The sequence below is a fragment of the Carassius auratus genome, chromosome 1 (genome assembly GCF_003368295.1).
Source record: "Carassius auratus strain Wakin chromosome 1, ASM336829v1, whole genome shotgun sequence".
Classification (NCBI taxonomy): domain Eukaryota; kingdom Metazoa; phylum Chordata; class Actinopteri; order Cypriniformes; family Cyprinidae; genus Carassius; species Carassius auratus.
In genome coordinates, this window is record NC_039243.1 from 5,153,603 (window position 1) to 5,170,443 (window position 16,841).

At 35.8% G+C, this 16,841-nt stretch overlaps 1 protein-coding gene across 1 annotated transcript in view; it reads left to right on the plus strand.

Moving 5' to 3' along the window:
• Nucleotides 1–571: 571 nt before the first annotated feature.
• Nucleotides 572–16,841, plus strand: part of sorcs3a (sortilin related VPS10 domain containing receptor 3a) — a 193,477-nt gene continuing 177,207 nt past the window's right edge. The window contains exon 1 of the mRNA XM_026201873.1: nucleotides 572–1,411. Coding sequence (XP_026057658.1) covers nucleotides 719–1,411 — 693 coding nt within the window. The 5' untranslated portion in view covers nucleotides 572–718. The remainder of the gene's footprint in view (nucleotides 1,412–16,841) is intronic.

Genomic DNA, 16,841 nt, shown 5'->3' on the forward strand with positions numbered 1-16,841 from the left:
CGGTAAACTGCATCAACAGATTGAATTAAAAGGTCCACTTCAGGCAAACGGCTCGTGAGACATAATCGCTATATCTTCATACGTCGTTTGGAGTTTGCACTACATTAATGCTGCATTTATGTGTTTACCTTTCTTCGTTTTTGAGGATTGACATCTTCAATTACCATACATTGTAAATACATGGAGAGTTGATACATTCCCATAGGCTTTATGATATAACGTGTAGGCTACATTATTAGTATTATTGCAATTTGTGTTATAATAATATTTATGTATTTGTGTAGGCCTATGTATAAAATATGCATATTTAGGGATACATCAGAAATGAGAAGAGGTAATTTAGCCCTGGCGGATTTATTTGTGCATAAACAGTAAAATGGTTTTACAGCGTATATAGGAATTAATTTTAATGCAATATGTTACTGCTAAAAAAATTAAATACAAGACTTTCAACCGTAATACGCACGATGTCGTTATGCCCAACTCGCGCGCTCTTTCTCTCTCTCTCTCCCTCTCTCTCTCCCTAGACGCAGCAGCGGCTCAGATTAGATTCAGAACCTCCCCTATGTGCTGCCTTACTCCATCATCACATCCCTGAACGTGAGCAGTGTAGCTGAGGAGCACTTCTTTAAAACCCGACACTTCTGTGGAGTTGCTTCCCCTGCGCGTCTGAGAGTCGGAGGAAGGGGAGAAGCATTCCCCAGAATCTCTTTTAACGATGGAGACCCGTCTGGTTGTATTCCCTGGCGCTCACTTTACTCTTTCTACCTGGCTAATTCTTTCCTTCTTGTGTGTTTTTCCAAATATAAAGGCAGAAATAAGTTGCGCGCCATGTATGTCGCCAATGCAAATGAATTACGCAGGGGATGAGCATCTGCGTGACCCGCCTGATTCTGGGAAATATCCGAGACAGGATCAAAAGAAACCCAAGCTGATCACAGTTCTTTACCCGAATGTTGGAGTACCCACTGAATTAGAGGTGGATGGTTTTCCAGGGATCGCGCCGAAACTGATAAGAAACGCAGAGGGGATACACTCACGTGCGCCTTTGGAGAACTTCACAGAGTCCGCTTTAGATGAAGAATTGTTTTCGGATGAATATGTGAAAAGTGAATCCGAATTGGAATCCGAGGACGTCGCATTCGGGAGAGCCAAAAGAAGCGTGCCTGAGTTTCTGGAGAGCGCGCGGAGCGCTGATGCTCGCTCGGAGGAGCAGAGAAAATCCTCCGGTCTGCGGATGGATGGACAGAGTAAACGCGCCGAAGTTCGCTGGAACAAGGATGATGAGCATGATGGCAGAGAATCGGATTCCAGACCAGACGAACCCAAACTGACCAGCAGCACTTTTGCTCTGGCTGGAGACTCCGCACACAACCACGCAGTCGTGTACTGGACTGGAAAAAACAGCAGTGTAAGTCCGCAACATCCTCTGCTTCTTTGCAGTAATATAAAATATAATATTTAGCTATCTAGACCATGCTGAATTTGTTTAGTTTTCAGGTTTCTCGTCAATTTCAGTTGTTGTCACTATGAAGGCGTGCACATGTTTTGAATCCATAGGGTTTATAATGAGCATTTCAACCCAAGCTGTCCTGAAATGATGGCGCTTTAAACAACTCTGGTCAAAATACCATCTTAAACCATTCTAAGCTGGCTACCAGGCTGGTTTTACAGGGGTTTTGGCACTTTTCAGCTTGGGAAGAATCTCTTAAACCAGCTTAGACCAGCAAACCAGCTTAGTCTTTCGAGTAGAGATGATCTAAATGTTTACAGAAAACACCTGTTCAGAGTGATAAGCACCTGTTTGTCAAAGAGATCAAGCACAGGACCTCTAGCAGTGAGCTGGAATGTACTTCATAATGTTACTAAGATTACATTCAGTTAGCAATTCACATTTGGAAGTTTATTTCTGCTGCCTTAGTTAAATCGACTAGAGGCAAAGTCTCCAAATATGCTTTTAATGCAATATCTTTCTGCATTGTTTGTATATTTTTTTGATGAAATAATTTGCTTGTAGAGCAGGTTGTTGGGTAGAGCCTCATGGATCTGCAGTGCTGTCTGTGGTTTGGGATTGAAGATTTTTTGGATTGGCAAGATAGGAGACGTTATGATACGTAGCTTCTCAATAATTCAGGGATCCATCTAGTCGATTTGCACAGACCAGATCAGGCCAAAAAAAACTTAAATATATAACCTTGTTCTTACATGATAAAGTTAAACCTACTGAGGACTTGGGTTTAGGCAAGTCTGCAGAGGATTGCCTTGATGTTTGGATTTTGTTACAGACAGGTGGTGTTTGATGAGATATGTGTGTGTGAGTGAGATATGAGTGTGAGAGAGGAGAATGAAAGGCAAGAGTTTCAATCCATTTTTCATATTTAAGCAATTCTGTGTTGCTGTGTATGTCTGTGCTTATATATTATATTATATTGTATTATATTATATTATATTATATTATATTATATTATATTATATTATATTATATTATATTATATTTCAGATATTAGTCAGAGTGCTGTTAAAATGCAAGGCATGATGTTTAAGCAACCTAAGGTGTAAGCTGGCATTAAAACAGGACCATAGTAACAATAATCTGTTGTACAATAGCAGGTTGAATGTTTCATTCATACGATGAACAGTATGATGACTAAATGAAGGCAGGTCTTTCCATATGATTTTTGGGTTGGGTGTTATTATTAACATACAAGGTGTTAAAGGAGATGCCAAAAAGGAATCAGCATGAGGAGTCAGTCTTGAGGAATGTTTTCTTGACTTAATTTAAATGTAGGATTTGGATATAGCATATAGCATTATTAGAACTTAAAAAAAAAAAAAAAATCAATACCTTATATTTAAAAATGTATAATAATTTCATACAAGATAGTGTTTTCAGTAACATATGTATGAAGTCTGCAGCCACTGTTAGTTCACTCTTTGGAAAACTGATGGTAGACCAGGGGTTCTGGCAGAATTGTCCCAGAGCAGTGATTGGAAGCAACAGGCTGTGGGGCATGAGGTGAAGTTATATGATTAAACTCATCCTTATCTAATAATCCACCTCATAATCAATCAAAACAGATTGTCCAGTATTTTCAGGCCCTGTCTGGATGTATAACATCTAGCTTTATTAACATGTTTAGTAGCTGTCAGTGAAACAGCCACAGCAATTTTAGGCAAGGGTTACTGCCCACCAGGTCCCGCCCCTCATCCCTGCAGCTGTATATCTCCTATAATTGTCTTCCAGACCGAGGCAGCCATTTTGAAAGATTTTGTCCTGTTTCCCTGCTTGCATGCCTGCTGGAGAGCTTTGCCTTCATTGGCTGGAGGTTTTATGAGAGATGGATGAAGATTGCGAGGACAGAGTGTGCGATTTGATTTTTATTTTTTACCTAGCAATGTTTCCTAACAATGGAATTATGTATGCAAAACTTTTTGTGCAGTATTTGCCGCTGTCTGTTCTCAATCACTGCTGTCATGTAAGATATGCATTACCATGTTTCTCAGGAGGCACTGTGGTACATTTCCAGTAAAAAGTTTGGACATGCATGACTGAATTTGCTTGGCATTATAGTAAACTTTTGATCTATAGATTAATGCTTAGAAAATACTGAAATAAATAAATAAATAAATATATGTATAAATGTTAAATATGTATTCATTTATTATTATTATTATTATTTGTAAATATTTCTATATTCATGTATTTCTTCTTAGTATTTATTTTATTTTTTTAATTGTGACATTGAACTGTCCCCAGCATACATGCAAATTTCTGTTTCAGAAGTATCCAAAGATGCACTTCATGAAGTCGGCTGAGAGAATCCAAAAGCTAAAATATAAAATTTAACAACTTTTGGTTACACAATTATCATAGCTACTATGACTTTTAGTTCTAAAATTTGGGAAGTGGTAATAAAGAATAGAAGTTTGTCCAAATTGTTGATAATGTATGTTTATCACCATTTTGAGAGATATTTTAGCCTCAAAAGAAGTACTGACTCTAGGTGGAGAAGAAGATCCACTCCACTGGAGCTTATCACTGTTGTTTTGAGGTTTAAGATGAGTGTGATTTATTTATTGTATGATTCACGTATCCCATAATTCTTTTGATGTCATGCATTCAAAAGGAAAATAAAGCATCCGATTTGCATAAGATTCAAGTTGTAAGCCTGGCACGCATCAATGACTTCTGATGTAGTCCTGCTTCACTGAGATTGGGTCATTCTTATAGACCCAGTTGTCATATGCTCCAAGGATGTCTTAGAAACACCTCACTGAAGGTCTAAGTATAAAATACAAGCAGTAAATGAGCTCTGTCAAATCTGTTTCCATGAAGTGGTGTGCTGTTTCTTTTGCGCTTTCATGCGATTAATTTAACATGGTGGTCAACTGCATGACTTTTGGCATTGGTTAGCTGGTTTAAAACAGGACGTTTCAAACTGTTATCCAGTTTAGTGCTTAGCTATGTTTCTGCATTTATCACTATGTCTAGTCAGAATTTATTTAGGACCACCTGGTCATTTTTACATCCAAATGGCTTCATCAGTTTGAAGGACAGTGGAGGTTCTCTGATATGTAACCTTGGGGAATTGCTTCTCTCCTGGTGTGAATCTCGATTGCTGTGTGAATTGGGAAAACAGCGTTGTGAGTTGTTGATGACTGTTCTAGTTTCGCATCTAAGGCCTCCTTCACTCCTCTGTCAAACCATCTGTTCTCCTTGTCTTTATATAACAGAATATCTGCTCCAGAAGTCCTGCCTGGAAGTATTTGCCCTCCTGTGTTGAACGATATTGGCTCATAAAGGAGTTATTTACGTTATCGAGGTGCATCCTTCAAGTTTCTGTCTTAGTTTGTTGGGAGGCTTCAAATGTACTAGGGTTGTGTTTGCTAGCTGGGCTGTTTACAAAAGATTAAGTTTGTGATATGAAAGTTTACAAAGCACAGTAAATTTGATTTCTCAAACTGCACCTTCTTAAAAGTTGAAATGTCACCACTAGTGACAAAAGAGAAGTCATGTACCTCTTTGATGAAGACCTGACTAGGCCTTCCATAAAATTTGCTCAATCATTGGCATGAGTTTTGTTTGTTTAGAAGATTATATATTTTGAATTGAGTTGTCTTTTTTTTTCTTTACCTAAGAAATTAAATTAAAATAAAATGTATGCATTTAGCAGACGCTTTTATCCAAAGCGACTTACAGTGCATTCAGGCAAATTAATTTAGAAATGACTTTTAATGCATATTGTACAATTCAATTAAATTGTTTTAAGAGGTTTAAACTATATATATATAGTTGCATACGGTTAGAATGTGGCCCATACTTACTCTAAATTACCGTTTAAAAAATAAAGCAATTAATACTTCTATTCAGCAAGGATGCATTAAACTGATTAAAAGTGACTGTGAAGACATTTATAATACAAAAGATTTCTGTTTCACATAAATGCTGTTTTTTTTAACTTTCTATTCTTCAAAGGTGACAAAATATGAAGCAGCAAAACTGTTTTCAGCTTTGATAATAATAAAAAAAATTTTTTTTGAGTATCAAATCAGCATATCAGAATGATTTCTGAAGGATAATGTGACACTGAAGACTGAAGTAACGATGCCAAAAATGATGCTTTGCCAGTAAAAAAATTAAATACATTTTAAAATATATTAAAACAGAATACAATTCTTTTAAATGATAATAATATTTCACAATATTACAGTTTTTACTGTAATAAATTTAATAAAATGCAGCCTTGGAGAGAATAAGGTATTTCTTTCAAAAGCATAAAAATAACAACTTTTTAATGGTAGTGCATATATTTGTTTGTATTATGTAATATTAATACATATGTTGATAAAGATGTCTAGATGCTTTGCTACCATTTTTTTTTTTTTTTTTTTACTGTACATTAAACTTTTGAAAATAAAAAATAAAAACAAATAAAAAATAAAATGCAGCATTGGAGAGTATAAGATATTACTTTCAAAAGCGTAAAAAACAACAACAACTGAAAGGTTGTGTATATTGGATCGTATTTATAAAGACGCTTTTTAGTGGTTTGTTTCTGAGAAACTTGACACTTTTTAAGAATGCTTCAATATTTTAAGCACTCTAGCTAGCCAAACACATTTAGTCACCAATAACTCAAGAACAGCAAGATAAATCTTCTACAACCTTGCACACTCCTGAACATGATATAGTGCCACTAATGCACTGTAAAACTCTTCGTTTATTTAGTGTGGATGCTAATTACTATTAAAGGAGGCTATGTAACGTCATAAATAATTTAGCTATCCTAATGAAGTATGTCCCCCAGCCGCCAATTAGTGTTTACACATTTGTTTTCCGGCCCTTTTTTATGCAGCTGAGGTCTTCCTGGTGAGAGCCGGCGGTACAGTCAGGGGATTTATTTCTAGGACTGACTTTGGAGACCAAGTCTTGGCTGACTTTCCATGATTTATGAAAAAAATCATGCTCCACGACCTAAAAGTAGTAGACTAAAAGAAGTAAAAGTAGACTAATTTTGAGGATACACAATGAAAATACTGTTAGTGGGAAATGTAATGGTGAAGTGCACTGTTGATTTCACAAATTATAAAAAGTTTCTTCTTCACATTTAAATATACTCAAAGCTGTTAAAAATGGCTGATGCAACTGAAATGCATTATTATGTCCAAACTCTAAGTGTCACTTTCCTTTGTAATCTGAACTGCAAAAATTTCCTTTTATTTACCTCTCCATTTGTATGGCATTTATATCCCAAATATTCAGCACTTCAAGCTTTGTGTGTCACATACCACATCAACATATCAGACACATCCTCATTCATCACAAAAAGCATCATCAGCTGGATCAGAATCGCACAGAGACGGCTTACAAGTCACCTAAATGTAGCCATTATCTCCGTTGTTTGGGTGCAGTGGAGGCATAGTGGAAGGACTGGGCCCGCAAGAGACGAGAACATTCCGGCATAATCATACACTTGGCCGCTGAACCAGAGCAGGCAACAAGGGTGTCTTGGCATCTATCTGTCCCCCTATGTTAATTACCCTGATATAACAGAGTGTCAGATGTGATTTGGTTTCATCTCTGTTGCGTTAAACACTTTGTTCCCCAGCGGAGTTCTCAGTAGTCTCTCTCTCTCTCTCTCTCAAACAGACTGGCAGTGTGATAGTCTATGCTCCATGGTAGATAAAAAAAACGACTATGATATTAAATACATATCTCTTTGAAATCGCTTTAAAATGTGGTGCTATGAGATACATACAGTATAGAAGGAAATGGTGCTCTCTGGAAGATGTGTTATAATGCAAGGAGCTCTGTTACATTTTGATCTAAGCATCTAGGGGATAAATTAGGCTGCACAACCCAGAATAGTGTTTTGAAGTAACTATATTTTAATTATAATTATATATATATATATATATATATATATATATATATATATATATATATATATATATATATATATATATATATATGTATATATATATAATTTTATTTATAAGTATAAAGTTAGGAAAATACTGTATGTCTCTCTTTGTGTTTTATTATTTTATTACTATTAATTAATTATTTTTGTTTGAGCCTTTCTGTCATGTCTGCACATATACAGTATATATACATACTGTACATACGGTACATACACACACAGTATTTATAAATGTATTTTAATGTTGTTATGTATGTTATGTATTTAATATTTTATTCTGTGTGCATGTGATGTTTTCTTGTAGGCTATCGGTCGTGTCACAAAGATGGAAAAATCCCAGAATAAGACAAGATTTGGATAAAGTGTATAAATGCAGGTCAGATACATATCTCATTTAGAAACATTTGAAAGTTTAGCAAAAACATTCAATCTTACAATTGCATACTTTCAAATGGCATAACAACAAGATCTTATCAGCGTCAGATGCATGTTAAAGAAATAGGAATTGATTGAGAATGTAAATGTGGCCAAAGAGTTCGTCCAGACCGGGGTCGTGTGGCCGAGATCATGTGACCTCTCTCAGGGAGAGTATACTGTATGTGTGCCCTGAAAGTGTCTCTCCCAAATACTTTAATCAGGGGAAAAGATGGATGAATAAGACATGACCGTAGACTGTGTAATTCATAGTCAGCTCGAGAGAATCACTGTGAGTGTGTGTTTGTTTCATGTTCATTTGCAGCTTCTCTTGATGAAGACTAATGCTGACAGATTCCTCCCTAGAACCAGCGGTCTATCCGCACACTGTCTAATTAAAACTAATTTGCTAGCTTATCTTCACTGGCCAAAATCAAAATATGCTACATTAACATTATTACTGTTTTTGACAGCTTTGTTGACTCTCTGGCAAGTTTCATTCTTTGCTGGCCCAAAACACTGCACACAAAACATGTTGAGTGTACGGTTTCTCTTATTCAGAAGGATTATGTGTATCGTTTGCTGATGTGATAGTTTGTTGGACCTGGCCAATGTTTTCTTTGTATACATAGAGAGAAAAAAGGAGATGCTTTGCCAAGAAATATCGAATTCTGCCTTTAAATAAATTATAGTCAAACAAAGGTGCTTTAGCTAGTGCAACATTTATTGCACTGTATTTTACTCTCTACAAAACAAGTGCCATTTGTTGCCCATTACATATGTAAATATAATTTTTGATGGACAATGAATAGGCATTGCCTACTTTTACATTTGCATAACATTTCAGTGTTACAGTCAACTAAGTATTTCGCTTATTGCTCACCAAGGTTGTATTTATTTGAACAAAATTATCAGGTTGTTTAAAATGTATTTGTGTGATGACATTTCTCGATATCATTAATGTTGAAAACAGTTGTGCTGCTTCATATTCTTGTGGAACACATGATACTTTTTTCAGGACTCTTTGATGAATGGAAAGTAAAAAAAAAAAAAAAAAAAAAAAAACAAATATATATATATATATATATATATATATATATATATATATATATATATATATATATATATATATATATATATATAAAATATATAAAAACCTAATACCCAAACCTTTGATTGCGAGTGTAGAATATTTATAAAAATATATTTTATATATCTAAATTAGTCTTCACATATATAATTTAGCGTGAGATGCAAAAGTTTATCAAATTGTAAAAGGCTCTTGTTTAATAGAATGACTTGCTTGATCTTCGCAAAAAAACACGGCAAGGTTAAGTGTGAAGCATAAAAATGTTTTTCTGTCAATATTCCATCGGTTTGAACTGCGTTTTAACATTTAATGGTTTTGTAACGGATTTGGAAGTCCTAATGGAGACTGAATGAGGATCTGAATAGAAAATGTAAATTAATTTTTAAAGGCTCTTGTTCTTTAAAAGTCTCTGTATATGTGAGCTTAGGTTTCTGCAGATGCCAGTGGAAATAGGCTGAGTTTGAGAGTTCAGCAGAGCAGAATCTTGTGGCAGGTTCAGGCAGTTATCTGTGGCAGAGATCTGTGTACTGCAGTGTGGTCTTTCTGTATTTTGTGAAATGCATTTGGTAAAGATTCTAGAACTGTGTCAAAAGATTGCTGAGTGGTGCTATCACTATGGCAACACTGGCCTCAGCAGATTTTGCAACCAAAAATCAATATCTCTTAATTAATTTCATTGTCTTTGACCTATACTTTACACTCAATTAACTTGTCTATATGCTTATATTTAGTCTCTGTGTTTAGTCTTACTAATAAAGACCAGTAGATGTTACAGTACTCCCACAACTTTTATCCAACATTTTTATGCAGAATGTAAATATAAACCACATCTGCTTTGCTCTAGGTCTTCACTATGCAACAAAAAAATCCTCATGATAGCATCAACACGAAAATTAATATGCTGAATAACCTTTCATACCTATATTAAAGGGGTCATATGATGCAATTTAAAGTAGCAAAGACTAAAGTCACAAATCAAAAGAGATATTCTTATAAAATGTAAGACTTGTCCATGCCCTCCTAAAACGGCTCATTCTAACACGCCCCCACATATCTATGTCACAATGTGGGAAGATTTGCATAACACTGCCCAAATGTTCATACAAAGAAAGAAGGTGTAACTTTTATTCTCTCTGTTTCCGCCGCCACCATGTCGTGGAGACACTGTTTTTCGTTGTGAAAGCAAAGCAACTATGTTTGGCCTTCCAAAAGAGGACACAACTAGAAATCAGTGGTTAAGTTGTATTCACAACACTGTTGTATTCAACCCAAATATTCAGATGTGTGCAGCACATTTTACAGAGGACGAGGGCTGTTTCCTTTGAGAGTAGTCTACAATGCCAGTCTGTTTCTATAAAGTGTGGCAGTTGCAACTTTGGAAGGACAATCTAATGCTTCTGACTCTCATTCTGTAAGTACAAAGTACATTTATATATTTAAAGAATTTGCCACTAATGATTTAAACGCGAGTTTTGAGCAGTGTAGAGTAGCATTTGTTGTATGTCGGGTCTCTGATCACAAATGCAGACATGGTTTTATGTTTACGTGGTGTGATACACAACACAGAGTGTAAAAACACATAAGTCATTATAATCAGTAATTTTGTCCCCACTGGATGCAACAAATGCCTAGTTTATATTGGGTTGTACTGTTTATGTTTGTCACACTGGGATACAGCATCACAGTATGGTAAGGCAGCGTTTCCCAATCCCAGTCCTATTATCACATATGATGCTTGTTCTATTCGACCGTAAGTGCCTTGTGAAATGGACATCAACGCATATTCCACCATGATTCCAGTTCAAAACGAGAGTATATGTTCCATTCAAACTCTCCCCTCCCCCTCTCCCCCACACCTGCACCTCAAATCTGTGAAGTCGAGGTGTGCCAGGTCTTCAGGAAGCAGAAAAGAAAAAAAAGAAAATACCAGGCCCTATGCTGACCAGCTTGCCCCCATCTTCACACAGATCTTCAACAGATCACTGGAGCTGAGCGAAGTCCCTTCATGCTTCAAACGAAGAAACCCAAAATTACAGGACTAAATGACTACAGGCCTGTGGCTCTAATGTCTGTGGTCATGAAGTCTTGTGAAAAACTGGTGGTGGCCACCTGAAGGACATTACTGGACCCTTGCTGGATCCTCTTCAGTTTGCCTATGGAGCAAACAGGTCTGTGGACGATGCAGTAAACATGGGACTGCATTAAGTCTACTAACTCAGCTCTCCGTGCCCACCTCTGTCTGTCAGTGGATCAACAGCTTCCTGACAGACAGGCAGCAGCTAGTGAGGCTGAAAAAACTCACATCCAGCACTCGTACGATCAGCACTGGGGCTCCTCAGGGCAGTGTACCTAGAAGGGCATAATACCTCAAATTTAAAATCAACGGCAGGCGGCAGATCCTTTTCTTATTTGGCGCCTAAACTCTGGAATAACCTACCTAAAATTGTTTGGGTGGCAGAGACACTCTTGCAGTTTAAATCTAGATTAAAGACCAATCTCTTTAAACTGGCTTACACATAACACACTAATATGCTTCTAATTTACAAATCCGTTAAAGGATTTTTAGGCTGCAATAATTAGGTAAACTGGAACCGGGAACACTTCCCATAACTCCCGATGGATTTGCTACATCGTTAGAAGAATGGCATCTACACTAATATTAGTCTGTTTCTCTCTTATTCCTGAGGTCACCGTAGCCACCAGATCCAGTCTGAATGCAGTTCATGCACATAGCTCTCTTCTAACTTCTGGTTGTATGAATCAGTTGTATTAACAAAGAGAGACATACAAAATATATTAAATATATATGCGGGGATTGGGAACCGCTATTTTAAGAGGCGTTACATTTCCGTCACACGCTTGAGGCATTCAGCCAAAGACATCGCACTGGTTAGCTGGCTAATCAGAGCACATCTTTCTTTTCATGATGATGAGCCTTGTAAAAATCAACACGTTTCAGGAAGGCAGGGCATAGAGGAGAAATGATAATTTACATTATGTGGAAAATAATGTGTTTTTTTTTAACCTTAAACCACATACAGTAAACACATTGCATTACACCAAATACACCAAATAATGTTCTTTTTAGCTACGTCATATGACCCCTTTAATGTTGATCCTTTTGAAACAGGAAGTCGGGGTGAGATACTTAAAGGCTTTTTAACAAACTTTAGTTTATACCACAGCCTGGAAAAGCAACAACTGTAAACCTTTGGAGGCTTTGGATATTGGTCAGGGTGTGGATAACAGCAGGGTTCATCTGAATGATTTTGGCTTGAATAGAATAGCAACTGTACAGAATTTAATGATGTTGATACAGTATCTGTTATACAAGGGGTAGTTCACCTTAAGTTGATGGTGCCCATTGACTTGCATAGCATTTTTTGGAAGTCAATGGGGACCAGCAACTGAAGGTTAACTATTAATTCAAAGCCAAAGTGTCCATATTTTGCAGCGTAGAACTTGATAAGACTGAATACATCTGAGGTTAAGGTCACTGAAGCTTAGTGAATTAAACAGTTAGATAAGTGGCAGGTGGGAGTTAAAATTAAGGTTGGAGAGTGCATTGCAATTTTAGAGAACATTTAATTGGCCACAAAATCTACTAAAATTATCGAATCAGTATTTTCATTATTTTTTTCCAGGAAGAAAATAATATATATATATATATATATATATATATATATATATATATATATATATATATATATATATATATATATATATATATATATATATATATATATTTATTTTGGAGGACACTAGCATACTGATGGCCTCAAAGCTAACAGATCTGATCTAAAAGCAGTATATATTTAATGTCATGGGCTTCCAAAATGTTAACATGAAAGCTAAATTTTAACTTTAAATGACACATTTATTGGTAAACATCATTCTAAAGGAGAAACTAATGCTTATAATAATTTTTCACCAGAATATAACTTTCTCACCCCTTTCCCTCCAACAAGACAATTTTCACAATCCAAGCATTTAATGGTCTAAATATATATTGGCCAGTGTTCTGTAATTTTTTTTTGGTAAATTATCAGCATGATTTAATTTAAGATTTTATTTTTATTTTAGAATGTGTTAGAACTTGACTTTTAAAATCAACAGCAGTGAGAACACCAGCTTCCATTCTCCTCAATCTTCATTAGTTTATGGTCTCTGTTTAACAGTTCTGTCTAATAAATTATTAGAAAGAAATGTTAAATTGTTTTGAAAGAACTGTGTGTGAATTAAATGGTGCATAATGTCCTTTCGTGTTCATTGTCTGCTCATTTGGCTTATTTTTCTTTGCTTTGCGGGCATTATTTCAACATCCTGCCCAGTAACAGTACCAGCCAGGTCTTCATCTAAACTGTTTTTAAAAAATGTTTTGCATGCACACAGATGGATAAGTAAATCAGGTGCTTGTTCACAGTGTGAGCGTTTCTCCCGGTGAACAACGGCACCTCGCCGACACATTGTGTGACTCACAGATCCCAATCAACCTGATATAAATAATAAACAAGAGAGTCAGGGCTTACTATATGTAGTTATTGCCCATCTCTCAGAGTTCGATAAAGCAGGGAGGAAATTGCTTTCAGCCCTTATTACTTGTCTGACTGTCCATGTGCACCTGGAAGTTTCCAATCTCATTTAAACTCTCAAGACTCCAAATCCAAAGAAGAGAGACAGAAAGACAGCGATACAGCGAGAGAGTGTGGAAGAGGAATACATAGATGAATGAAAAAGGTGCCAAAACAAAGATGGAAGTGAAAGATAGCAAGAACAAGGGAGAAGAAATAACTTGTGTTTGCCTCGGCTCTCAAAGGGCCAAGGATAGCAACACACAAGCCTGTTTAGACACATGTGTAGCTGTGCTTGATTGTTCTGCCAGTTTAACACAGTCACTGAAAAGCACTATAATTGTGCACCATGGTTGTTGCTATGACGATCCCGAGCATGTTTGCCAAAGGGAATGCTGTGAAAGAGTGAATTAAAAGTGTCTGATTCTTATTTACTGTGCTCTGTCCAAAACACGTTGCATCTATCTATCTATCTATCTATCTATCTATCTATCTATCTATCTATCTATCTATCTATCTATCTATCTATCTATCTATCTATCTATCTATCTATCTATCTATCTATCTACATATATATCCAATCGATCCAAATGAATGTCTGTTTCTCGATGGCTGTCGTACGCTGTAATATTCCCTGGTTGGCTAACACACTTTTTGTCTCTTTAACATCACCCTGCTAGTCTCAGTTCTCTACACCCAGTCATTTGAGTTCAGTCGTTCTCAGAATGTCATTAAAAGTTCATAAAAAGCATTTAAAATACATTTGATATGTGCCCAATCCTTTGAATCCCTCCTGCCAGCTTCCATGGGTGTCATCTTGTCTAAATGAGACGGCTACTGTGGCCTGACGTGAGGTTCGCAGATCTTATAGTATCTAACAATCTCGCCACAGCAGGGCAGATCAATCTGAGGGAACTTGGCACTTCAGACATTGTTCAGTAGTGAACACGATTTCAAGTTAAAAGGTTGATGAAAAGTGGTTCATTAAAACACATACTGACCCATTTGCATTTCTGATGCATGCTTGGAACCGCCGCGATTTTAATTCTCTTAAGAGCATGTTTTATTTGAGCCTTACTTCACTGTTAGCCTGTCAAGGACAAGATTAATTATTATTATTAATTTTTTTTTGGGCTGTGACTAAATTATATGATACATTCTGTTTTATACTTTACTGATTTCTTATAACCCATGACATTTTTCTGTAAGTACAAAAGGAGATAGTGACAGCAGAAATCCAAGCTGACTTTTTTCTCCATTCAGTGGAAATCAATATTGATTTTTGTAGTCTTAATTTCAGTTCATTATTTCCTCAAAGAAATATACCACATGCCTCACAGTACCTAAGACAAATTGACTACTTGTATGTCCTCTTTGGAGCTTGACAGGTTCTGGTCTAGTTTTTGTTTATGGAAAAGAGCATCTCAAAATAATATATAATAATTATATGTGTTATACAGGTGTTACATCTGTCAGTATTTTGTTGAACCAGCTTTTAGACTGTCGGTTTATGTCTCTCTCCCATGTAAGCCACATTTCTTTCTTTTTTTTTTCAAACCTGTAAAACATTATTCTGTGGAAAACAGGACAATGTTTGTAACTAAGAGTTTTGGTTACTATTGACTTCCATTGAATTGTTACTACTTTTATGTTTCACAGAAGAAAATCATACAGATTTGGAACAACATAAGAGCAAGTTTGATGAATACATATTCACAAGTGTGTATTATCATGGTTAGAGGTCAATTAATATTTACTGCTTATGTGAGGGGTATAGCAGGATCTGACCTATTCTGGCTCAGATTTAATATATTTTAATATGAATACATAGATGGCCCATCTTATTAGCATACAATGGAAGAGTGCAAGTATGCAAATAGCCGGCTTTATGAATCTTTTAAAGTGCATAATTTTCCGCTTTTCTAGTTTAAAGTTCATTTTACCGCTTATTATTCAGTGCTGAGTATACTGCCTTTAATTCTGGAAACCATTAAATTAGTAATTTTTCACCCTCCCTTCTCATTCATTTTAATTTGAGCATATTACAGAACAATAGGCCATTTTTGCCGTTCGCAGTATAGGTGACTTCATTTAGGAAACATATGATACTGAGCATATTTACATAATATCTGCAGTCACAATGGTAACTGTACATAAACAACTGCTTGCTTTGCTAGTAATAGGTTGTACCTTCAATAGATTTTTACAATGAATTGTAAAAATGATTTACCCACCCTTGTATATACTTTTCTATATAGGAACATAAAAGGAACATAAAACTGCTTTTTTACATAAATTGTATATGTGTGTTGGTTATAGTTATGTCTAGGGAACTAAGTGAACCTGGACTTCCCTAGACCTTAATACCTTGCTTTGTGTGAGTGTAAAAATAAGTCTGTGGTTCACTTTTGAACAGGGGTTGAGTCTGAGTTGAGCAGAAACTAAGCTTCTCTGTATCTCCATCGGTGGAGAATTCATCTTATTTGAGCGTGACTGGCACAAGAGGTCAGATCTGTTTTTTTTTTTTCTGAATGGGCATTTGTGTGTGTCTCTGTGTTGTGTACACGCCAATGAGCCAAAAGATGACCTCTTGAGCTTTTGTGGCTCATTGTTGTGCACATAACATAGACACACAGATACACACAGGCGGTTCTTAATTTCCAACCTCTCACACATACACAACTTCATTTTATTTACAATTACATATATTTTTCTTCATTTTATTTACATATATATATATATATATATATATATATATATATATATATATATATATATATATATATATATATATATATATATTAAAGGGGTCATATGATGCGATTACAATTTTTTCCTTTCTATTTAGAGTGTAACAAGCTCTTGGTGCATAAAGAAGATCTGTACAGTCGCAGAGACTAAAGTCTCAAATCCAAAGATGTATTCTTTATAAAAGTTAACAGTCAACCACTCCCCCCTAAAACAGATCATTCGAACACATTCTAACGTTCTAACATCTCTACGTCACTATGTGGGAAGATTTGCATAAAGCCGCCAAAATTTTGTTGTTTGTTTGTATGTTAAGGGGCGTAACATTTCCATCACACGCTTGAGAGATTTGGCCAATCACAACACACTGGATAGCTGGCCAATCAGAGCACATCTTGCTTTTCATTATATGGAAAATAATGTGTTTTTTTTTTACCTTCAACCACATAAACACATTGCATTACACCAAATACACCAAATAATGTTATTTTTAGCAGCATCATATGACCCCTTTAGAGAAATTTATATTTGTATTCATTAATAATGCATTAAATTGATCAAAATTGACAGTGAACATATTTATAATGTTACAAA